Source organism: Glandiceps talaboti, chromosome 18 (assembly GCF_964340395.1).
Source record: "Glandiceps talaboti chromosome 18, keGlaTala1.1, whole genome shotgun sequence".
Lineage (NCBI taxonomy): Eukaryota > Metazoa > Hemichordata > Enteropneusta > Spengelidae > Glandiceps > Glandiceps talaboti.
Genome location: NC_135566.1, coordinates 5366101 through 5393991, shown reverse-complemented (window position 1 = coordinate 5393991; position 27891 = coordinate 5366101). Strand labels below are relative to the sequence as shown.

Here is a 27891-nt window from a genome sequence, read left to right as displayed (position 1 = left end):
GATGTGAAGTCATGTTTTGTTACAGATTCTACTTGATTTCATACTGTCTTGACAGTGCTTTCCCACAAGTTTTGCATAGCTTCTTTTTTCATGTAAATTATCTGTACAAACAAACATATTGGAGACTTATTTGATGTTTTGACTCATTATTAATAACATGCATTTACAAAAGAATAATTAACAGTGACTCGGAAACAGATATAGGATAATAAATTGTAATATTTTGTAAATAATATATTCTAATCTAAATGAATATAGAATATATATATATATATATATATATATATATTATATTATATTTTATATATATATGGGATGTCTTGAAAAATTGCCTTACTTTTAATATGTCACAGACAAGTGTTTATGAATACCAAATGAGATTAATTCAATAATGGCATGTGAGCGATTAGTTTTATGACCTTGTCGTACTTTGTCATGATGATAAATTAAAATAGTTTATAGCTATTTCCACAATTATTCTAATGACACTGCTGTCCAGGATATATGTATCAGGTCATCTGTTTTGTGATATATCATTATAGAATACAAAACGAATGCAATATTCTAACTCCAGGCCTCAAGTGCTTAATAAATCATCATTTCAAAACTATTCTGATAATTGATCATATTAACAAAGAATTTTGTGATGTGGTACATTCTTTTCTCTCTCTCTCTCTAGGTGGTGATTGCATATGAAATATAGGTGACAAAAAATTAGACAAAGATTTATCGTATCGATATGTGTTTACAAAAATATTGACTTTTTATTGTAACAGTTATGTGCAGGTGTACATTGTAATTAGTGATAGAACATCAATATATAGCTAAGTTTGTGCTCTAAAACTGATAATATCCATGTACTTTGGTGTAAATCTTGAATGTTTAACAAATGATAGGTTGTATAGGATTTGACGCAATGTGGGTAGATGTTGGCGCCATCTTATTGATGTTATCATGCATACCCAGGTCTTTACACTGTACTTAGATACGTAGAGAGTGAATATCAAAACACTGTTGTCAGGGTGATTTTCTGTTGTTGAGTCAGCGCAGTCAAACATTCATGATAATTAGTGTTAGACCCACAGATCAAATACATACTAATGTACATATTAGTCACACATACATGTACATTGCATTTTGATGCCACATACTTTTCATAATTATGCAAGAAAATTAGCATGTGCTCAAATATGGTAATTTTTAAAAGTGAGGTACAATATATGGTAAGAGGCAGTTAACCTTTCCATACATGATTATAAGAAAGGGTCATCCCATCCATTAAATATTATGTTAGCTACATTTGTAACTAGTATGTTTATTTCCCCAGTGTAGGTCTATTCCTTTTCAGCAAACTCTGCAGTTAGTTTTATTCCAGATATTTTGTCAAGATTTATAACAAATAATAGATTTCATCTCCACTTCAGAGCTATTGCTTAGGTGTTAACATATTACAGAAAAATGTGTTTTTTCAATGATAATATATAGAGACAACACTTTTTTTGTGTAAGGTTTTGTTGCTTGGCAACTGCATGTACATGTCTCTGTGAATGATCAATTTGCTGTCTGTGAAGGTAAAGGCAAATAAGTTGACCTTAGGATTAATGTTTCCTTGATTGTATTTCCAATTAATATAGTTGAGTGTGCACTACATGTATGCGTTGGGCACTCTGGAGGTGGTTCATGACAATATCAATTATGGGTATATGTTTAAACATATTATTAAAGGATTTTCTGAAACTTTTTAGAGAATCTAGTACCTAAACTACTACCAAAGATGTATTTTGAAGTAATTATGAAAAGTTACTCCGAAATCTGATGAAAGTTAACAATCATTTAAACATTTCACTTAAGCAGGTTGACACAATCAACAGACTATATGCATACATGTACATGTGAATTTCACCTGACAATAGGGTCGCACAATGTATGAAGTGTATAGCAGGCTGTGCTCTTTTTATTGTTCATGCATTCTCTTTGAATTCCTGAGCATTGGCATGTGATAAAGTGATTACTACCTGATCTCACCTCGTTGTTTGTTGTATGTATCACTGTTCCATTTCCACAACATGACACTTGTCTTATGACTCATGTCACAATGTGACAGAACACAACGCATGGCGACAAGACGAATGATTGTTTTGGGTAATAATGTCATGATAGTATTTGACATTACTTGTATATGAAATGCAGCATCATGGTTTTGTATCAGATGACTGGGCTGCAGGTACATGTGTATTACTTTAAATATATTTGCTGATGTCATGTTCATACATGTACATGTACATGTACATGTGATTGCATGTGCAGGAAGAGTGAGGGTATACATGTATGTACATATAATGTACACAGTAAACTCTGTTCAAAGGATTATTTCAGTTCAGAACATTTGTATTCGGTACATAGTATAATATTTACATTGTACATGTAGGAGTTGCCATGATATATTCTGTGGTTTTTTTTGCCAACAGCTGTACAAATTGAACTGTTTCTTTTTCATCCTGCCCACCTCACGATTCTGTGACAGTGTTCTCTTGCAGATAGAAAATACTACTCTGGCAATCAAGGTCTCGGTTTACTAAGATAGACACTATTGTTGCGACATTTTGATATATACATGTACTAAGCTTTTGAATTGATATTGGTTTAATTGTGCTCATCATACATGTAGTAGTGTGATGTTTCTGATGACATTCATGTGGCGCTATCACATGTGTGTGTAATCTACCATATGGAACAAGAATTTTAGGGATATGGAATCTAGAAGTACTGATATACTGATCTTACCTCAAACAGTTTCAAATATAGACATTCAGTAAAATCCGAGGGGTAACAATATAATTGATTCCATTAAGACCCAGTGGGTTTTAGTGATTAATTGTGATAAAGTGTGCCAGTCTCTATATCTTGAATTTAATGTATATGTACTTTTAAAACTTCATATTGTGATTGGACATTGTAAAGACCCTAATGAAAGATGTACAATGTAGGAATTCAGGCTGACTTGTCCCACTGCCATTTACGCTGTGGCTTTTAGCTTTGAGTCTGACCAAGCATGGCCGTTCTGCATCAGATGAGGATGCGCTAGACTAGAGACTTACATTGTAGCCAGCTGGCTTGATATACATGTACTGGCTCAGTAGGCCTGGTGAACGACATTGTCAAGCCAGATGTCAAATATCTGGGCTTCGGATGTACATACTTTGGAGAAGCTAATGCTTGTGGACAAGCTTTTGTATTCATTTTGTATATTTGTATCATATCATTGTGTATGTTCTTTGAAAGTGTCTTTGGTTTTCGGTTGTTTGAGTGGTTAAACCACTTGCCTCTTACCACTGTGGCCGGGGTTTGAACCCATTAAGGCTTTGATTAAATATACCACACGGTAAGTAGAAGAGTACCGATATCGTTCAGTTTGACTATACCAAACTACGCAGGTTTTCCCATGTACTTCGGTTTCCTTCTGCAGTAACACTGAACCCTTCTCCTGTTATTGGGAAATGCCTGTTGGATGGTACGATATATAAATAAATAAATAAGTATAGCTTATTTTTGTTATCTGGTGAAAATAAATTTATTTTATTCATTCACAAGCTTTTTATAGCACAATAACAATGACTTAAAAATACATGTTTTCATGTACGTATATCTCTATATTATATATTATAAAGAATTGAAGATTAAGGGCCAAGGTTTCAATCCCATATTCATGCTTTAAAGTTATCTAATCAGTGGAGCCAAAATAATTACATAGGATCATTCTTTTGATCAGAGCCAACTTTTTATAGATTTGGCCAAACAACTGTTTTTCACACCTGAATTGTATTCCTAATCAGATCGGAGGGTAATGATGAGCTACTAGTATTTGCATCATTGCAGTATTTGAAGTAAATGCAAGAGAAAAGATTGATTTTGAGTGGTCACAGCATCACTGAGTATCTGAAATACAGTCTTGACAGAACAAATTTCTGAAAGAGTATCTTAATAATAGTTTATTGAGATGTCAGAATGAATGGGTAGGATTTAAGATATTGTCACCTGCATGCCATTCATTTCCATACTATAGAATAATACAACATAATAAGTTTTCATCAGTTAGTGGCTATAATACAACGTAATACGTTTTTATCAGTTAGTGACTAGATTACATTTGAGAAGCAATGACATTTTGCATCCTGAATCTGTGATTAAATATTTTTTGCAGACCTCCAAATGCACAGAATACAGAAGAAAAAAGCGGTTTGAATTTTACAGTTGGAATGCTTTCATTTCTATGATGCATGGTACTGGAATACTTGATATAGTTTGTAAAATCCTACATTATTTGTACATGTTCAAGTAGTGTCCAACAGGTTATACCGGTACTGCTTTGGTCTTGTCAATTGTTTTGGCTTGTGTTCTGTGGGCAGCATTTTGATATCAGCATAAGTGGTAGCTCAGAGACTTGTGGTTGATTAGCTCCATCTATATCCAAACCAAAAGTCATGGTATTATTTTGGACTGCATGAAATACTACATGTATATATATATATATATATATATATATATATATATATATATATATATATATATATATATATATATATATATATATATATATATATATATATATATATATATATATATATATATATATATATATATATATATATATATATATATATATATATATATATATATGATAAGACCATGTTTAGTCTCTGCAGCTATAAAGTAAATGTATACATACACACACACATATATATAATATTTCAGTGATGAATTTTAAGCTCAAAATTGAATTCCAAAATTGAGCTTTAATTCATGCATCAACATACCTGGTTGTATGATGATATGACCATACTTTGGAGAAATGCAGGCGATTGGGAAATGAGATACATTGTGTAAATTCCGGCTACCATGATAAGAATATTGAATTATCTTACTCTGTAACAGAAGCACCCTTGGACAGATACTGTCGGGATTGGAATAAGACTACTGCATTACTGCCAGTTAAAATTACATACCACGCAGAGTCACTCTGACATGCTGGTATTTAAACTGACTCCCTATTCATATGTTTCGGCATTGCTAACAACTTATTATATATGTACCTATAAAAGGAGGCTGTGCTGATATAATGATAATGTGTTCACTGCATGTGGTTTTATGACAGACTGACTGATATTATCGCACTGAAAATATTGCATGAATTATTTATATTAAACATATAATAAGTAAATGTACATATGCATATTTAAGGTAAATGTTTAGGCTGTATATATGTCAGATACGTATGGTAGACTATAACATAGATTTCTCTTGTATGTCAAAGTGGAAGAAATTGATACAATATTGTGGAATATGAAATTGTTTTTGTTGTCAATGTCTTACCAAAAGGTAGGGGTCATGCAGATATTGAACTAACTATGCTGAGGCTACAGAATTGCATTTGAATAATATGAACTGTTCCAACCACTCTGCTCTCTCAGTAGCATCATTATTATCCCTACCTCTTCCCTCTCCTCCCTATTTTTTTTGTCAAGAAAATCATTGTAAGTGTATATTCAATATAGCCTAATTTGGTGTTTTTCTATGACAATATTCTGTGAACATATCATGTCAGAATCTTGCTTCACAGAATAGATATTCAAAAACTCCACCTACATGTATGGGGTGACAGATACTATTATTTAAGAGTACATATTTATGAAGTTTCAGCACTGCAAATGATGTCAAATTGTAACCTTTTAACCTCCCTCTCTATATTTACATGTACCGTATAATACAAATTGCAGTAAGTATTTTTTTAATATGTTACTGCTTCGATAACACATTGCCTTGTGTGTATAAGTTGTAAAATTATTAGAAATTGCTAATGGATTGAAGAGCAAGAACATAGCCTGGGAAATGTATGTTAATAGTATTTTATATATCAAATTAATAGATGTAACTTTACTCATAATAAAATAAACTAACACTGTACATGTACAAAATGTACTGTATAAACTTTATAGCAACATGTATTTGTATGTATTAAAGCCACTAATTTGAGAAAGTGTACTCCAGCCTTGATAAATGTGTTTTGAACATTTCAGAATTTACATCCATTCTAGAAATGAAACATTGATTAATTTATGTATCTATTAAGTACATGACATCAAGCTAATGGTAAAACTGAAACCAGATCTTCCACACGTCACTAATATTTCTTTCTAGTATACCAAGTGCTCTGATGGCATAGAGACCACACATCACCAATTTAACACTCATTAAAAGCTAAATCAATATGCCAGAACTTTTCCTTTGTAATATATCCTCTAGTATCAATCCTCTGTAGAATCACCTGTTTTATGTGAGTTGAATGTGTATTGCAACCTTAAAGATTAGGTCAAATGAAAACATGATGCTGATTTTAATTACCTAACCAATGATGTTAATGTTCCCCACAGACCCTCACATTTGTATGTACATTGTACACTGAGAAGACTCTTGTGTGAGATATCATGCAAGTATCAAAATTTCATATTACTGTCAAATAATGTACACATATTTGTTCAGACGATAACTGCATTTTCTAAAGAGCCCCCCCCCCCAAAAAAAAAGAAAAAGGCGAAGAAAAATCTCATTATTGATATACAGTACACTGTTCTTAATGACAGAGGTGGATCATTGTAAACCACTAGCCTCTTTATGGCAGTGCTTAAACACAATAACAGATGTCCCCGTGCACATTACGTGAGCAGGAAAATGTGCTCACGCTTGCAAGAATGGGCTGATAGAAATGAAAATTACCATACAGCAAATGTCATACTGACTTGAATATAATTTAGCTATCTGTGCTTTTCTTTTTTCGATATGGCCGTAAAGTAGCAAAGTGGGTAGAGGAGAAAGCCATGTCATGAATACTTAGACAGGTTGTATGTAAATGTTTAGCACTGTAGAGCCATATCTAATCTATACCTTATTTATGGTCACATTCAAATTCTAAAGTCCTTCCTTGTGTGCAGGGTGACTTCTCCCAGAGGTCAATTGATTTACGATTTATGCTGTGTCTCTGAGATTTTACACAGATGAACCAGAAGCTGTCAAGAGATTTTCATTAGCTTCTTTTAGAATGCTGTGAAAAAGTCATAAAAGTGATAAACTGGTTTTAGAAGATGCTTTGTTTCATGCCTGGAAGATTTTATATTAATGACCTAAAGATGCTATAAGTTTTTCATTAGTCTCTGAAAGTATATTGTGAAACAAGTATATGGTATAATAAAGCAGTTTGATAGGGTATTGAGATCCTGTTTTTATGGAAAGATATCAGAAAATAGTCGTAAGAAGTGATAAACCATTTAACTTCACAAAGAGTAATAGGAACCTATCAAACCAATCAACCAGTTTACTCTCTGGGCATGACTAGAGACTTCCTACAGATCATGTGTATTTTGTATGCCCTGGGGATGAAAAGGAAAGATAAAATATGTTGTAGAAAGAGGTTATATATCTAAATACAAGAGTGGGAGTCTAAATGATATGTCAATTAAAATAATATCATGGATATAAAGTAAAGGCTTTCTTAACTTTTAACAGTATGGTTGTGACTGCATAGTGGAGTCATGATGGTCAAATGATTAGAGTGGCTGGTTTGGAATCTGCAGGCTGCAGGTTCGAGCCTTGCTACTGCCGTTTTTCACTGAGCGGCTAAAGTCCTTGGACAAGATTTGAACCACGCTTGTGCTCCAGTAAACCCAGCTGTATGATTGGGGACCTGGTATAGATTTAGGTCTTTGCTAGGGATGATAATAACTCTCAACCCCATGAAGAGAGGCGTTTACTTATGAGGCTATCAGAGTGTAAATAAAGTTAATTATTATTATTATTATTATTATTACACATTATGTAATAGGAATAAGATTGATGTTGGTGAAATGATATGTTGTCATATTTTATAATACTTTGTTTATGCTAAATCGTAACAGCTTGATTCTACAAACACTGCCGAATAGATTTATCCAGCACTTATTTTTGTCTTTAGTGGATAGCAGTTACATTGTAACTGCCAGCAGATGTATAAAATATTTCTATGGCAGTGCTGACAAGTGAATAGCTCATCAATCACTAAAAAATGTAGTTCAGAAATTAATAATACACATTATTCGTGACAAACACAGAAAATGTGCACAGTCACGAGTGAAATGCAGTGTATCTTTCAACGATCGGATTTTTTCATAGACAGTTATATATATTTAAGCTGCAGACTTGTTGGCACCAGTGTAGAAATCTTCAAACAGCCCACGAATTGTGAATTAAATTGTGGGCCTGATACCTACAAATGCAGAGTATGTTATTTACATTATACATGTATATGCTATTGATAACAAATTCAAGTTCTGTGATATCTGTTCCCAGAGATGGATGACTGCATGGCATGAGGTCTATAAATATTGCCTAAGCTTGTCAGGCAGAGTTATGTAGGAGTGTGTGACCCTGGATTACAAATGTATCTGAGATGGATAGTATTGTTAGTGATGGGTTCAGCCAGTAACCTGCATCCTGTTCAGATGGTGAGAGGGAGGTACATGTGGCACATATAATTCATACAGTGTGTCATTATGACAAACTGATTTGGAAACATTCTAATTATAAACCTATTGTAGAATAAGAAAACATGCCACAAATTATGTATTTTTAGCAATGCTAATTTGAAATATAGATGTATTTCCAGGCCATAAAAACAGATATTATGTTTGAGTGGTGAAAATTATATTGGAAAAAAAAATTGCTGGTATGCCTCTTCATTCCACAAATATTTTATGCAAAGTCTATAACATATTTTTTATCGTGAAGATATTGAATTGTGGCTCTAAATTTAATGTACCTCAGTGATACGTCTGCTGGGAGTTGTACAGCCTGTAAAGGTTTGTTTCCTGTGTAAGAAAAGTCAGCCAAGACCAAAAAAATGAGAGGCAAATCTCGGATGTAATAACATGGCATACAGTTAGCAGTAATGTGACCTTTTGTTCTGCATTTTAGTTCCAGGCAAGTAGTCATCTTGATCAAGTGAAATATCAGAAAATGTATACTTTAACATACACTAAGGAGATGGCTGACCTCTGTTTGACATTAAAAATAGATGCTTTAAAGTTGCATTGTCGTCATCATCTCCGTCATCATCGTGGTTGATGGTGTTGCCACTACCATCATCATCATTGCTCTCCTCTCATTTGCTATCATCATCATTACTGTCCCTATCTCTGTGTCTGGTGTCTAGCTTATCTGATGTCTAGCTTATCTTTCAAAGTAAAGGAGACTGGATTGTAGTTATATCAGTGATGAACACACTAGATGGTGGAAATTCAACTTAAACCTTACTCTCTGTTTTCTTAAAGTGTCATTATATTCTCTACTTAATAGTCAAATATTAATGGTACAGATGACATTTTCACTAGCCATCAAACCAACCACAAATATACAAATTGTATCTAACAACTGTCTTCTGTGAGAGAGGATGGGATAAATCATCCACAAAGCTAACTGTCATTGTGGTGCTCAAATACATGTAGGCATATCTTTCATGACAAATATTGGTGTATCTTTAGTCTCTGTGTTTGTGTTCTTCGTGGTGACGTAGATGTTTATGTATACCTTGGGTGGGGGGGGGGGGTGTTCATACATTTGTATATTCTATATTCATTTTAAAAAGAAACATTTTCATACAGTTGTTTAAAGAGTGCCTGTTATTTTATTTTTTTGTTCAAACACATACAGTATTTCCAAATATATACTGGCTACAAATAATTCAATATTCAGTACAATTCCATGTAGTGAGAGAGTTCTTGTAGTCTTTAATATCTCAAGCAATTCATGACCACAACATGTCTCAAGGCTAAGCGCAGTGTGAAGTTTAGCTGTTATAATGAAGGTCATTTAATTTAACTGAACGGTTGTTTGATTATATATTCAGCTCTGGTACAAGTTGTTGAGTAAGTCCTTGTTCGAAGCTCCATCATCTAAATATACATTGTGAAATGTCTGCACTGATGACATTTCCCATATTAATTGATGACGCAGACATCTCATAGATCTGTGTAAATTACACTTTTTCAAGAGGAAAAGTCACTGAATTGTCAGTGGTAATGGTGTTTCAGAATGATGTGGGTGTATCTTTAGTTTCAGTGTGTTCCTTGTGGTGACGTTGGTGAGGATGTACATACGTTTGTAAATTCCACTACTCCACTCGTGTTGAACTAGGCCAAGCCACAAGCCTCACAATAAGATTGTCCTTCTCCAAGATTCTTTGTCTGTGACAATACATGATGTATCATGCTGCCCTATCGGCCACCATTTCACAATAAAGAATGGTTTCATCTCCACTGTCTATGCTAAAAGCTAGTGAATTATAAAGTCCATGTGCATGTATGTTTAAACTGTAGTACATGTGTATGTCTGCATTGAGGACATAGATATTTTGTGAGCAGTTAAATCATTTTGTCCATAAAACTTTAATACATGACTAAGTAAAACTTAAAGGTTCTCAGGTATTTCTTAATAATTTGGTCCAGATTTGGAAACCATATATGCACAGTGGTACCATGGAGTAGACTCTCTGTGTTTTCATAGAAGGGCAAAGACCCTGTTTGACTTTAATGCACAGCATTTAATTCATATGCAGTGTACAACATCTTGCCTTATTTACAGGCTAAACATTTGAATGTGGGAATTTTATTTCAATACATCTTATACAAACCTTGATTCATGGCACATGTATCAAAAGTGAGGATTTCCTTTGATGTCGTGTAAAGTTCATTAGCACAGAGTATTTACCATATTCCATCTTCCAGTCGGATTTTTCTTTAATATGTCGTTAATGTATAGAAGGTTTTACTTTATAAGTGTAGAATACTGAGTGCAATTTGCGTAATGTAGAGTTGAGTAAATGGAAAACTCGGAGTTGTATTCCAGAAGTCAAAATTCTCTGAATGTTTAAAAGATAACCTAGTTACATATACTGTAGATTGTTTGCGTTAACCCAACAGTGATACATGTTGTCGCATAACTCAAGAATTATTGAATCAGCATATATACATGTGGCAAGCTGCAGCAGTGATATAATACTGAATATAAAGACCTCAGTGGTGGACGGGTAATCCGATATATTTATAAACTTATTCACAAGTATCAGATGTTGCCATTATTTTTTTATAATCAGGTCGGGTCAGCACCTGCCCAGTCCATTGAAAATGTAATTATAGAAATAAAGGTATTTGTTGGAGCTGTTGATTGGTACATTTGTAATTTCTAGGGGTGTCTGACCCTCTCTGTTGGTTGTTGAGTTAAGAAATTATAGGCATACATCATTTTCATCAGAGTCTAAGTAATAGAAAGTAATATTGCTGATGATGTAGAGCATACCAATTTATACACTGTGATCAGACTCTAAAATGAAGTTCTCTGTTATCTGTTTATGTACATATCTGACTGTCTGTCTGTTTGTTTGTCTGTCTGTCTGTCTGTCTGTCTATCTGTCTTTCTGTCTGTCTTTCTGTCTGTCTGTCTGTCTGTCTGTCTGTCTGTCTCTCTCGACTGTTAATTTGTGACATACAAAAGTTTCTGGAATAGGCTAATACATGATACTTGACAAAACATATCCCAGTTCTTAGGATTTTTGCAGAGTAGGGCATAGTGATCAGTGTCCATTTTGTACAATGTAGTCTGTGGTTAAGAGGCCGAGAAAGGTTGTGAATTTCTTCTGAATAATGAGTGCGGAGTATTTGACATTAAACTGACTTTCAAAAATGGTATCATTTCAGTTTTGCACTTAAATGAGCTATTTTGAGTAAAATAGATGGAAAACGCCACTTCATAATATCAGTTCCAGTGTTTGATATTCAGAAAATAAAATTAATAGTGTAATGGATCTGGTAACTATTTTAATAGCATTTGAGGTGTTAGAAAGCAATTTTCATCAAGACGGATCTTATGAATTACAAGAGTGCTCAGCATTACACACTAGTTACTGAGCCAATTCAGGTAGAACAAGGTATGATTATTATGCATAATGGATATATATGTATGTGTAGGATGATATGAACTCTGTCTGTATGTATGTATGTATGTATGTATGTATGTATGTATGTATGTATGTATGTATGTATGTATGTATGTATGTATGTATGTATGTATGTATGTATGTGTATGTATGTATGTATGTATGTATGTATGTCTGTCTGTCTGTCTGTCTATATATACCTTCTGCTTGTTTGCTTGTCAAAGTTTCTGTTACTGGTCAAGCCCCAAGCTTGGAAGAGATAGCTTTGATAACCAGTGAAAAAGTAATGTGTTGATTAACCATCATTAACTAGTTATGACAAGTACATGTACAGTACTAAAATGGTAGATATTTAATAAGTAATGAAAACCATTCCATTGGAATGTGTATATACCAGAAATTGAATTGAAAAGTTATTATAGAAAACCTTGTGAAAGAAAAAGGAATTACTAGTGCTCCTGTCGGCATAATTTACTATGTGTAGTAGGTTATCCCTGTACATTGTACATGATGGCATGTATGTATAAAGTACATGTAACTGTCATTACCATGTCAAGTAGACACAAACTGACTTGATGCTTACTTGTCTGTTAACATGTTATTAAAATATTTCATAGGTTGTCAAGAATAGAATTATGAAAGTAGTATGTTAGAAATTAGTAGATGACATGTATGCATTGAAGAAATGTGAAAGGTCACCCTAATGTATAAGTTCATATTAAGAGTGTTTGATACAACTGCTGACAACCAAACACTGACAAGGGGAACTTGTTACAAACAGCCTTGAATTGGATTATTAATCCAATTCAGGTGTTTACTTTCCCTATTTGTAACTGTTACAAGTTCCCCTTGTCAATGCTTGGTTGTCGCTGGTTGTATGTACATGTATAATTGTTTACAAATACTCTCACAAATACTCACACATAATTGAACAACACTCACATGTGCGTAAGAACACAGTACTTGCATTGCAGATACACTGTTTTTAACTTTTGGTTTAATTTTGTATTTGTGTCCACCTCACCTGCAGAATTCACACATGTCCTTGGTTTGAATCATCAAGAGGAAACTCCTTTGATCCAGAGTGTTGATATCTGTATGCAAATTTAAACTGTCTGTGATTAGATTGTCTTAAAGGCGCACTGCAGATTAGGAGTAAAATTTGGTGCTTTAAAATTTAGGTGGGGAAACAACCAGTTGCCTGGTAGAGGTATTTTAAGTATATGAAGAGTTCATCCTGAACAAAAGAATGACTCCCATGTCATTCTTATGGCTTTGATAATGATATTAGACTACACTATTACTGTGAGAACCTGGGAGGCTTGTGATTGTCATCAATATATACCTTTCTTACAAAATATGCATTTACAACTACATGTAGTTTGTAGGGAAATTTATTATATTAAATGGGAACGAATGTGATTTGAACAGGACTCATTACCTAACTAATGGCAGAGCAGTCAGGTAAATTTTAATAATATACAATGTACTACTGTACAATGTGATTTTTAGGCACTGATGTACAAAATGTAAGGTTTTATTACACACACAGCGTAATAATACCCAGGTGTTATTGTCACTAACAGCAGTCAGTAGCATATCATATGTTTGAAAGTATACATTGTCGTGGTAATGAGAAAAAAATAGTTACATAGCCATGTATTTTGTTTACATCCCTTATTAGTATTCTGATCACACACAACTTGCTACTGAGTGATACTTCATTGTTCATGTTTGTCTAACTATCACCATTGTGGAAGTTGATGATTTCTTTTGATTTGTGCACTTCATTTTTACACTTAAGATATACATGGACATTGGCACGTAGGTAAAGAACTCAATCAGCCAGTTGTACTACAAAACAACAATTTAACATGCAATGATGTATGGTATTCTCACATTTCCTGAAATGTAACAAAGACATCTTCACCTTAATCACCATCATGCTGTTTTGTATATAGTATTCATATTTAATAATTTCTTGTTCAGGGCTCCAAGAATCAAATTGGACAATGATGTAGAAACCCTTTGAAGTGGTAAACTTGAAATTAAAATTGAATTGAAATTGAAATTTATTCCCCACAAGAAATAAACATACAGAAAAGAAATAAATGATAACATCCAAAAGGAAAACGATTTCAAGTTGTGGGTGAGAGACTAGAAAATAGTTTTCGGAAAACTAATCGAGTCTAGCCACTCAATTTCAAAAGTATCAAATTGCGTATCAAAAAAAAAAAAAAAAAAAAAAAAAAAAATTGGTGGCAAAGTTTTGATCATCTACCGTACATGTACAATGTATGTGTACCATGGACATTGACCATGCAATAACGTTAAATTTTGTAGTGATCTAAGTCTGTTGTCTAGGCAGATTGAAACATTCCAATTGCTTCAAATGTACTATTCCGTAGCGACTATGTTTTACTGTCCAAGCATTCATGTTATATTTACACAATTAATCAGATGGGATGGGGTAGGAATAGGGGATGTGATTTGTAGATGCTTCATCATTCGCTGAAGGGAAAGAGTAAGAGCTTATCAAACAAGAAATTTCAAATGTTATGTTATACTAGACTGTTCAAAGTGTTAACTTTTTAATATCATAACGTTAATCAAATCTACTTTGAAACGTAACTGAATAAAGCAGACTTTGAAATGAAGTAAATTAAGTGCTGTATTGGACAAAATTTGAAAGGTCTCCAATTTTAACTTCAAATTGTACTAGTGTAAATTAAAATTTTAGTCCAACAAAGGAGTGTATAGATTATCATTTCATTACTATGGTGACACATTATGTGTTTTGTTCATAATGCATAGAATAGATGTATGGTCACAACGTCATACCATTCATGACTCATCGATTCTGATTGAAGTCCTATGAATGCTAAAATGGAGAGATCGCCTAGGTCATGTGCTAGGAGTATTAGAAACATACTTTAAATTGTCCCCTATTGCAATATTTACGTCTTGCTGCATAAATTTAAGGTATGAAGTCTGAATCATCAAAGTGAATATTCCAGCTTCAACATATATGCACATATTATGTTTTCTACATTTAGGAGAAAACCACAATTACAATTGGATTGTCTCAAGCCAAAGGGTTTGCAAACATTCTGAGTAGCTTTACGCCCTTTACAACACACATATTACATTATATGTGTATGTATACTGTGTGAGTGCATACTATGTGTGCTGTATTTTTCATTTGAACATTAGAATAATGGTACATATATTTATCCATGAATAATATTTCTGATATGATTATGAACGTAATACATTTTATAACTTGACAAAGTGATATGGTATGTACAATGTGATGATACATAATTATATCTACCTAAGCCAAACTGATGACAGCTATGCCTATCACCTTATCATGTCTAGACCATCTGTCATTAACTGCATTGAAAAAAACACAACAAGCTCCTTGATATTTCTTAACTACTTTACTTGTGGTTTTGAAAAACTCAATCCCATCTGTCCATCGTGCATCTTGTCTCATTATAAATCTGATTGAAATCAGGAGATCCTGGATAATGTCACTGACATGTTGACATGTATGCGAGTATGTGGGTGCTATGATGACAGCCATTCATTAGACATGACATTGCAGTGTTATTATGTGTTTTGAAAGGGGGGCTTGGGATGGAGGATGTCTTAAATCTGGTCAAATTTACATTGTATTTTGTACTTCAAAATAAGTAAATTTGTAAACTCTTAACTTAGAATCCAAGGGAATGGGGATTTTAAATTTTGATTTTCCCATCTTGGGGAAAATAAAGAAATCAAAACCTCCCTTCACATGGATTCCAGGCTAATAAACTATGTACAATTAAATAACCATGAAAACAACACCGTGTTTGATAGATGTAGTAGGTATAAACAGTTAAAGTATGTGGTATGTGTCGGTATTACCACCTCATCACATGATTTGCAAACATAAAATATCATACTTTCAAAACCCACAGTGGATGGTACCTACATTTATAGAACTTGTATTCATTAAACTATACAACCACAGTCCATGGTCATTCGCTCATCTAGAAAATGATATTATGGACAAAAATCACTTTTAACATGATTAAACTGTAGCCTAGTAAAAATACTTTCTGATCAAAATGACAATTTGGTATTGAGTACAGCATATTGTAAGATTGTGCAATTGTGCAAGCAGCAGTACTATGATGTATTTTATAATGAAGTCATTACTAGTATGTATTACTTGAAAGGTTTCCTTCAAAGGTTAATAAGCAAAGGTTTCTTAGCAACATCCCATCATGAGTGTAATCGTAAGAAACCCCAACGATATAGTAATGCTCGAGAGAGGTTGTTCTGAGGCCATTTTATCCAGGTACATTTAGACAGACAGACAGACAGAAAGACAGACAGACATATAGATAGATAGATAGATAGATAGATAGATAGATAGATAGATAGATAGATAGAAGGGTAATATTACTTTTACTGTAAATATTAGTGTTTCCCAACCACAATTTTAAAAGTTTACATTTAACATATTTACTGTGCGCACAGAATCTGAGAAAAGTTTACTCTGTGATTTCAAGATGCATTTCATGGATGGACAGGGAAAGTCCAGTCAGACAGGGATGGACAGGGAAAGTCGTCAGACAGGGATGGTCAGGAAAAGTCCAGTCAGACAGGGATGGTCAAGGAAAGTCCAGTCAGACAGGCCTGAGGGATGGACATGGAAAGGCCAGTTAGACAGGGATGGACAGGTATGGACATGGAAAGTCTAGTCGGACAGGGATGGACAGGTATGGACAGGGAAAGTCTAGTGAGACAGAGGATGGATAAGGAAAGTCCAATCAGACATTTTGCCTTTTGTGCACTTGTATTAATTACTGCTGTTAAAAAATATGACTTTGGGTGATCAAGTCGCACCTCTACAATTTACTCAACTTTCAGATCTTATAAGGAAGCCCTACTGTACTTCATTGAAGGGATTCATGCAAGGGTTTATGAGAAAATCTCTGGGGATGACATCATGCATACCCTAATCTCTTGCCTTGACAAATACAGGTAACATTCTCATGAATATGTAAGGATTTGTAAGGTGCATCACGGATAATGGAACAGTTTAAAAGGGTAAAGCCTTAAGTTTATTTTGTTTTTTGTATATCCAAACATGATTGGGATTATTTTGTTTCTAGAATCCTGGACATCTATAAGCTTTGATATCATGTGTTGTTAACTATTTCTCATTATCCTTAAATAACAGTTTTAAATACAATGTACTTTCTTTCAAATTAATTTCAACTTTGATATCATCAAAAAGCTTTGTAGGTGCTCTAAAATAATAACATATACTTATATCTGATCTTTCAAATCACCTCTACTTAGTTTGACTGAGACTCTGCCTGTCAATTTGCAATGAGCTGGTAATTTAGAGAAGATGAAAGGACATATGTACATGTTGGTGCTGTTGAAAATACGCATCACCCCAATGGTAATCCACCCCATTTAAGATGATGTTCATGCTTATGAACACATTAGTGTTGTTACCTTCAGATTTTCTTTGAAGCGTTTTTTGTACTTAGGAGGCGAAGAGGGGAAGCCTGTCCAAGTGTTACTTTATACGGTTGAGCAGGATCAGCTACGTGTACAGTCAAACATGTACTGACTGACACTGAGCTGGAAACCTTTTAATGGCATATGGACGAGACAGATTCACCAGCTCATTAGTATGCATGAAGATGCCTGCACTGATGATTACTGCAGTGCCCATCTTCACATGTGACAAGTTTCACTATCCGAGATTTCTGGTGGGGATTGATGTCACAGGAAGCATGTATGGTAAAACAGGATGCCATGATACTAGCTAATTGAAGATATATGACAGTTCAGATGGAAAGGCATAGTAATTACTTTCAAGCAGGATGTTTCTGATGCCAACAACCAGCTGTGCATTACAGAATGATATAGTAATACTAGTATTGTGATATTTATTAACTAGGCTATGTAAAGGTATGATTAAAATATGTACTTCTGGTTTTTAAGATTGCAAACTGAAACATGGTATATAATCATCAAAATAAAATGTCTATATTTGTATTTTAGATTTATAGGCACATCTGGGTTTTAAAAAAACCATTCAGTTTTTAAAAAGCATTTTTCAGGAGTTAGCTTTGCATTACAAATGAATAGTAAGAGTAACTTTATAATATTTTATGTACTGGAGTATGCAGAAGCATGATCAAAATACAAAAATGTATAAACAAAATGATTACACTTGCATGCATTCTTAGACTACAGAGTATCTGGGATTTAAAGGTTGCTAAAAAAATACTTGTTTCGAAAACCATCTTTAGGAATCAGTCATGCATATTGGAACAAGTTGTGTGATAGTTATGATGCAAAATCTGATTGAAATATAAATAATGTATTGAAAACAATAAAATATTCATAATGTTAGAAAAAATATATTAAAAATCCAATGGAGAAAAGTCAACTCAAAATAAAGGTTAACTTTATCTGCTTCAGATCTACATCTTTCTAGCCTTCTGGTACTGCTATGGAGATGAGCACATTCCTCACTGTGGAAATTACACATGTACTTTAATACCACATTAGTACATGTAGTAGACTGGGTACACCCACGTTACTTCAAATCTTTGTAATCAAATCTTCTTTGAAATGTCTTTCTGTATAAAAATATTAAGCAAAATGAAAAAGAAAGTAACATTGTGTTTTAACACAGTTTTTCCTGCGTGTCTAGGAAATCTTGTTTGTTACTGAGGACTCTATAGGGTCTACCTCTTTAAAGTGTTCCTTTGTAGAGGTTACAAAAGGCAATCTTGCTGCAGTTTATTCAGTTACCTTGTGCTCTTTACAAAAAGTATAAGAAACAACCAATTACAAACACTTAGTACAAGCATGACAGCAGTATTCAATCACATCCCTAGCTCACTTTAATTGAAGAATATTAATTACTTGTACATGTACTCTCTTTTCATGATAGTGATGGAAAGTACTGTATTACAGGAATGAGAACAATGTGAAAGTCATCATTCACTGTTTATGATGTGAATTTAATGCCATAATGTTGCTATTCACAGTAGGACAAATTCAAAACTGGAGAATGCACCAAAATGTCAAGGCTGGATTCTATGAAAAATGTATTAGCGTGCAAGCAAGTTATTTCAACCCGCTGAGCATATATACATGGACAGATATACATGAACAAGGTTGTAACTGGAAAAAGCACCGAAATGTCAAGGCAGAATTGTATGCAAAATGTGTTGTTAGCGTGCAAGCTAGTTATTTCAAGCCTCTGAGCATACATGTATATACATGACATTGTATATTTAATAGTGAGACATTTCAACCCAGTGTAAACTGGGGATATTGGCATGACATGTTTCCTACATGGGGATGTGACTGTTACTATGACATGTCTGGCTAGATGATGAATCTTGAAGGGAATGAGACATGGACAAGAAAATGCACTCTGAGATGCAGCACCTGAGATTTAATACGCTTGAATTGAAGTCAGAATGTGATACATTTGGAGATGTCGTGAGGCAGTCACATGCTGTATTATACTTCATTTTACTCTTGGCCAAGAATAATTGTCACAATTATAGACCTACTGTGTAGTCATTAAATATACATTGACATGAAGCAATTAGTGGTTTAGATGGGAATTTGGACGAATCCTGGATGTATAGATAAGACACAAAGTAAAGTCTGACTATCGATAAATACAACTATTAAAAATGGTGAGATGGAAACTGGAAGAACATTTTATTGATTTGGACATGATTTAACACGAAAGATTGTGTAATAAATGCATTAGATAGAAAGTGGAAGAACATCGGTATTGGCAAGAGACAAAATTAAAAGTACATGATGTAACTATTAAAGATAGATTCACTAATGAATGCAACTAAAGACATCCATAATTGTGAAGTGATTGAATCAGTGTCTACTAAATGAGAGGTGACTACTATAGTGGGATCTCTCTCCTGAATAAGGAGATAATGGACAAGTGCATTGAAATGGGCATGATGATGTAATATACAGAAATATGAATGTCAGCCATTTAGAATGTACGGTAAAGGTAGAGACTTATGTAAATTAATTTTTAATGCATTTTTGTGCAAGTTTACTACTTCAACACTTGTAAGCTCTTTTCCCCAATAGAAACTGTTAAACCATAAGATCCAGTTGTTGGTTTGTGTATGTAATCACTCGCTACCATGTAAATGCATTATGTAAGCGAAAGCTATGTGTGGATCTACCAGACTATAAAACAATTATATTTAAAAAAATTAAAGATTCATCAGGTAATTTGTAAACATAATTTATTTCAACCTTTATTTCAGAAAGTTCAAAGACTCGTCATGTAGTTCGTGAACATCATTTCTCTTTTAATATCAACTCAAAAACCACAGACTTTTCAAGGACTAAATTGACAGGGCTTATTGAAAACATTTCTTTTCAGATATATTTTTGTCAGATTTGTCAGGTATTTTTTATTTATACAGATTGCCTTTTCATTTATTTATATACTACTTGCATGTCGTTGGGGGTTATACGTATTGAGGTGAAATGATCCAGCATATATTCATTAATATTCATCACAACTACAAAAGTAAATTACTCTAGGTGAACAGTTGCATTAATAACTTTCAAGGTACATTTAATGCAAAACAGGATGTTGACACCGCCTACTTACTGTTTGTGATGAATTATTAAATAGTGTAATAACTCGACCCTGGTTACATTATCAGGGAAGTTGCGTTAATTGATTGCAAACAAGGACTGAAATTGCAAGGTTATTTATAGATGTAGTGTGCATGAGGAAAAAGCTTATTGTGCATTTGAATTCAAATTTGTGATTCCAGTCAAAATGATTACTTTGACAGCAAGAACAAATTGTCATATTTTTGCACACAATATAGGACTATATTTTTTTTTTACAAAGTATGAAAATTATCTATCACTTTCAAAATTATTTAGGAATTATTTGTATCAACATTTCATGTTTTTTAATGCCATATTGTAAACACCAAACAGTGGCAATGTATATTTTTTGTAAAGCATGAAAATCTAGATGCTTGTAGAATCATTTCATATATTATTTCTGTCAACTTTTCATCTTTGTTATTACAGTTAACAGTACAGTCGTGTTGTGATCACCCAAATACAAATCTTTTGTAAACCCTATATAATTTTCTGTACTGTCAAATTCATTTAAGGTTTATTGGTAGCTGCTGTACGTGTTCATTAGAATCCATCGTCTTGTGACCTTTAACCTTTTCACAATCGCTATCTCTTGGAAACCACAGGGGAATGAGAAAGCCTTTGAAATTTAACATTGTAAACATTGCATTTTTTCTATGGCAGACATTAGAGCTCACAAATTATTAAAATAATCCTTAGAATTGACTAAATAGGTTTTCTGCAATCCTAAAACCTATGACATTTCACAAATTTGACAGATTGTAGCATTTTTATTTGTGTCCAAGCTGTTCTTATCTCAGAAAACGTTGTCGTTCAATGAACTACAGGAGATACATTTAGAAAGATGATTCTTTTCAAAGTGTCCCTTTCAAGTTTCAGATGCATTTGTATGCTCTGAGAGTTTTGGATATCAGTCAATTCACTGTGGACACAGACTTGCGATTCTATCTGCATAAGAAAAGAAATAATCATAGTTGACGCATCAAACACAAATGTAAAGTAATGGAGACTTTGTAGCAAGTTGTGGGTATAATATGTAATTGCACTCTGCTAGGAATGATACTTTGTAGTCTTGAATACTAATATTTTTATATTCTCTGATTTACAGCGTACTGACTAAATATTATCAAATCATAGCTTTTCAAATATGGATATGTTCCTGCTACATGTAGGTAAAATCATGAGTGATAAAATTGTTTAAATTGTTATTTTACATGTTTCTTTGCAAACAAGGAAAGTGACAGAATTGTATTCAAATTGAATTTCATTCATAACTAGAGTCAAATGAGAACATTGCTTTTATCTCCTTCACAATAGAAAGAACTTATTTACACTACATTTCATGCTAAAATTACGTTTAAAGTGTATAATTGGTGTTATTTCAAGCAGTTTTACTGCACTTCTTTCACTGAACCGCCAATCAATATTTTGTGCTATTTAGTTTGTATCACAATGCAAACATCCGATCCATTAGGAGGAATTAATTTCATAATATGTAGTCATGTTTTTGTCAAGTTAAATAATGATATTGTTCCTGTTTTACCAAGGTTACATGAATGTGATTAGTGATGCATAGTGTAGTCGACCTGGTTGTTGAATTGCAGTAAATTCTGCAGGGAGTGGCTCCTTGTTATTATTTTTTTCAAAGTATAAATTATGAAGTATATTGAAGTGCATAATATGGATTTTATGTCCTTATTCTAAGCTCTAAGGAGTCTTTATACTTACACTGTAGCACTGATAATAATAATAATCTTTTATTCCTCCAACTGAATTTGTTGAATAGTTGCCATTGAACATTGCCCAAGTATCCTAGTGTTGAAAAGCAGGAGCAAACTGGAGTATCCGAAGTAGCTTGCATAGTTCGGCAGTGTCAAACTGAGCATCCCCTCCTTCCATACTGTCCTGGTTAATCTAACCCAGCCAGCACTGGGCTGGTTCTAACCCAGGCTGCAGTAGTAAGAGGCGGGTTTGCAAGTTCCCTATTGCCACGCTGGCAAATGCTAATTTTAAACATAACACTGATAAAAACTTGGGGAACTTCGCTACTTATGCTGTCTGTAACAAAATAAAAGTTGAAATGTAATGTTTTTTCTCCCCAGATTTTCTATTCTTCTCTCTAAAGATAGTCTAAAGTCTTGTTGGATACAGTGTTCCATATTACGTAAACATCAATTAATTCAAAAGATAAGCCATTGAAGGATGTGGAAACAAAACCAAATCTAATCAAATTACTGCCATTATTAGAGAAATACTGAGAAATAACAGACAGGGCGTATAAGCGTGAGTTAACAGTGAGAGTTTAAGTATGCCATAAATAGACTTAATACCTTCTTGTTGCCAGAGTATTTCAATTATCCAATGCTGGGAAAGGTCAAATACATTTTGTATATCAAATTCACAAACAAATGTACATTAAATCAGCTGGAAATAACATCAAGGCCGTGCCATGGCCAGGGGCTGAAATCAGAGACAACGTAGTCAATAGAAGTTTAAATGGGCATTTTTGCTGTATATACTTGTACATGTACTTGTTAAACTGTGTCTTTTTTACAGATCTGTAAAGCTTTTCCTTCAGATTTATTTTGAAGTCAAATGTCATTGTGACCAAATACAATCAAATTCATCTAAACCATTAGTTATGAATCATTGAATAGGATATATAAAGGTGTACATATAGGGCTCTTGCCCTTGTTAAAACTATTACATAATCCAAACATTAAACCCATAATATATAAATCAACAAAATGAATGTTAGTTTGACTGCTCTGAGTATGATTCCCTGAACTATAAATACAAATTTGAGCTGCATGTGAGAATTTGTAGTCCAAGGAATCATACTCAGAGCATTATGATGTAACACTAACATTGATGACATGGAATTTGTATTTTATATCACATAATTCAGACATTCCATATAATTTTTTCAACAATTTAAAAAAATATTTGTTAGAAATGAGGAAAGAAAAGATGCATACATGTACATATAATAGCAAACCCACAGATTGTTTTAATTGAATTTTATGAGTACTTTAATGTTTCATCCCACTATATTCTGCATTGTGTATAAAAAATAGTGTCCGACAGCCTATGAAAACTGATGGTTATTCATCACCCTGCATGAGGTATTTAAGTATATGGTCAAGGGGTTAGATTGTACTATTTCATTCATACCATTGATTATAAATGAGATACCAGTGGCTGTTGTCCTAAAAGTTGTAGAGAATCCAAACTTTTATGAACCCATTGTGAACTTTTTGTTAGCTTTCAAAAGTTCTCCTTTTCCCTCAAATACATTCCTAAAGTCACATGCCATTTAATGTCTAACAGGTGCAATCAAATTCATCTTGTCCATCAATTATGAATGGGACACTACTAGGGCTTCTGCCATTGTTAAAGTATCGGATTACTATTGACCTGTTCCTGCTATTGCTATTTCCCTTGGTAAATCAAGCAACAGATTTCCCCAGTCTTGTAACAGTCACATCATGCTTTACAAGTATGACATATTTGTTTACCACAAGTTCAAGGATGAATTCATCATGAAGACATTGACCCTTTTGAACCTACAGTGTGATCTTTTGATTGAAACCACCCAGGAGGATCTGGTTGTAGATTTTTCATTCTTTGAGCAAACAGTGATAACAGTAGTAATTACTTCGGTAAATACAGAAAGTCTCCTGAGGTGTGTTTCCACTGTTCTACTAATGAAACAAGGCACTGTGTTGGTGACATACAGGTTGCTCATTATTGTTGAAGAATGTATGTATGTATGTATGTATGTATGTATGTATGTATGTATGTATGTATGTATGTATGTATGTATGTATGTATGTATGTATGTATGTATGTATGTATGTATGTATGTATGTATGTATGTATGTATGTATGTATGTATGTATGTATGTATGTATGTATGTATGTATGTATGTATGTATGTATGTATGTATGTATGTATGTATGTATGTATGTATGTATGTATGTATGTATGTATGTATGTATGTATGTATGTATGTATGTATGTATGTATGTATGTATGTATGTATGTATGTATGTATGTATGTATGTATGTATGTGGATGGCATTGATATTGCTATGTCCTTTTTTGAACACACATGTAATGTATCAGAAGTGTTCTTGAGGTCCTGTACAAGGAATAGCCATATTTTGATTTCCTGTATGATTATAATATATAATAGAAAGTCTCGACATGTATTTTATGGCAAATATAAGTAGACTATTAAGTCAGCATATCGTTATCTGTATATTAAATTGTAGTACCTCTTTGCAGTTTTGGTAAAACATTCCCATACTATTTCAATGAGAGAAGAAATAATTCTTGTGGGAATAAGTTAAACATTTATGAGAGGTTTTATATTTTTGGAGCTATTAGTGTTTTGTTTTAATAATTATTTTGTTAAAAACTGAAACGGTTTTAGCCACAGTTTCTAAAAATTTCAAATCATTGAATTTTCAGCAGTAAATGGGTACAAAAATGGCTTGAATCTTTGACTAGTTTTGCATATCTGCTGTTTTCTTCCAAAAGTTCAATTCAATGCAATTAGATCTATTTCCTTCAGAATATCAGGGAATACTATAAAGATTTAAAACTCCTTTGGTGCAAGGAGAAAGTTAATTGGCCATGTAGAGGGTTATAAGATTCATCTAACCATGTACTGTATAATTAATGACGTTCTCACAATTAAAGGAACTAATTGTATTCTGCATACATGACAAAAATGGACACTCACTTTGTCAGGTACTTTGTTGATGGCAATATATGATGTACTGTTTGCTGCCTAATGACGTATCGTACATGTACATGTGTAACTACCAACCACAGTACCTCCTGTAACAAGAACAATATGAAACATGCTGACATTGAACCAGAATTCTCATTATGAGGGGAAACAATATTGGAAATTGAAGGTGCAGGTGGTATTGGATAACTGCAGGATATAGAAACTTATACTTTATTTCTGTTGTGAAGATTTCTGAAACATAGACACGTAAATTGTAAATGTACAATGTATCTATTGCTGTGATAACCTAGAAACTAGTAGAACGTGAAGATGACCACTGGGCATAAACAAGTACATGTATATTGTATGCATTGCACATGTATATGCAGTCATTTATAACCTGCACTAGCTTTAACTGGTGTTTTCTTGATTATGAATATTTACATTTTACTATATTTTTAGTTACATTAATAGCCATGCCATGTGACTGTCATGAATAATGTCAAATTTTACACCAGAAATATGAAAATATTTGTAATTACCGTAATTGTGATCAGTTTTATCCCTTGTGTTTCAAAGTTTATTATGCCATGCACAAGCCAAGTTATTGTCTTTGAACAGAAAATATGGATTGTATACCCTGGCCGTTCTATGTCAGAACAACGTGTGTCTGTGTCACTGGTTCTGCAGTGTTTTCAAAATATGAATCAAATGTTCCAAATCACCATTATGTTTCTTGATTTTTTCATGAATTAAAAATACTTGTGACCTAAGGGTTTGTCACTAGTTGTCGAGTGACTCGTAGTGACAAGCCATTTTCCTTGGCTGAACGAAGAAATATATTGGGGAGATAATATCTAAATGTATGAATTGATGTATACAGCATAATTATGAAGGTATGATATTAATAGAGTCCAAATGTACCTGTGTTCTGTTGTATGTCAAATCTTATATCTCCTCAAAAAATGATAAATATCTTATTAGTTTTCTCCCATTCATGACAGTTTATCATTTGACATGCTGAAATTAAAATTGTGAACCTTTAGGGAATAATGTATGTAAGAGATAAGACAGGTTTATTGGAACAGAGATTTTTTAGAAATGTATTACTATTCCCAATTTAATTCTGTCAGTTGATTGACTTTTGTGTGAATTAAAATAAGTACGTTGTCACGTTTCTTATATAATCCGATGTCAGCTTGTCATTTTTAAGAGATGGAACTAGATTGGCTGGCAACTATTACAGAGCCTCAAGGACAAATATTTGTAGAAATCAGTGTAGTTCAATGTTCACGTCTTTCCAACCTGTAAAAGCTTCTTCCTGGTCCTTTTGAAATAATAACAGGAATTTGGCGTTCACCATCTTGATTGCACCATAATTGTCAATATGTTATTTACCATATAGATATAGAGTTAACACAGTATGCGGCAGCCATATTGGATTCTAAAATGACTTAATTTTGATGTCATTTTGACTTCTATTTAAAAAGTTTGTATGGTGATGTCTGATTTTTTTTTGCCTGGTTTTGACTGAGAATGGGTTTGAGCTTTCTTGAATGAAGTAACAGAAAATGTTTAAGAATTTCGACTAGGTTCTGAAACCTTGCCAAAAAATGTTAAATTCTTAGTAACGTATGTTCATACTTGTCGTATACTGTGTATGCATGTATTTGCATAATAGTGTCCTGTGTTTTCACTGAGTAACCTTTAACATTTATTATTGGATATTAAGAGTGATATGTACTATTTATATTGTGGTGATGGTTACCCGCTGACTATGAAATAGCAAAATTAGTGCAGTTTATATGACTGAGATACTGTTACACTGATGTATGTACCAGTGATTACTTACACCGATGTGTACACACATAGTAGTGATAGTTGCATTGCACTGCACTGCAATACCAAAAACATTATTACAATGATATGCTAATCATGGTGCAATCATTCTGTACATATGATATCACATGATCACAAAGTATGAATTGTCTGGAAATATGCTGATTGGAATAAATATATGTAATCTAATAATAACAGAACTGTATGCTGCATGGTTGTCAGTGTGGATACTCAGGGGTATTCACACCCGTGCTTGTAGTATTTTCTGCTACACTTTGACATGCTGTGCTCATGAAAGTATAGCCACAGAGAACACTGCAAGCACTCATACAAATACCCTGAGTATGTCACACTCGCACTCATGCATCACAGGATTCTGTCATATAATTACTGTAATAGTGCCTTGATGCACATATAGCACACTATTAAAAGATGAAATGTATATTAGAATAAGTTCATGTTTTTTTTTGCCCAGGGTAGTGTAAAATCATGATTTATAGCATTAAGACACATATGTGTATATACGGTACATGGACGTTTTGCACGTACCAGTAATTTACTTAAACCCCGTTTGCACACATACTAGTGATA

General features: G+C 33.4%; 1 protein-coding gene across 7 annotated transcripts in view; it reads left to right on the top strand.

Annotated features, from left to right (window-relative positions):
- LOC144448777 (G protein-coupled receptor kinase 3-like) overlaps positions 1–27891 on the top strand; it is a 126260-nt gene that overhangs the window by 30882 nt on the left and 67487 nt on the right. Inside the window, exon 1 of one of the 7 annotated variants that reach the window (XM_078139065.1) lies at positions 16634–16749. The exons of the other annotated variants lie outside the window; for them this stretch is intronic. Coding sequence (XP_077995191.1) covers positions 16648–16749 — 102 coding nt within the window. The 5' untranslated portion in view covers positions 16634–16647. Of the gene's footprint in view, positions 1–16633; positions 16750–27891 lie in introns of those variants that run through there. 7 annotated transcript variants of the gene reach the window in all.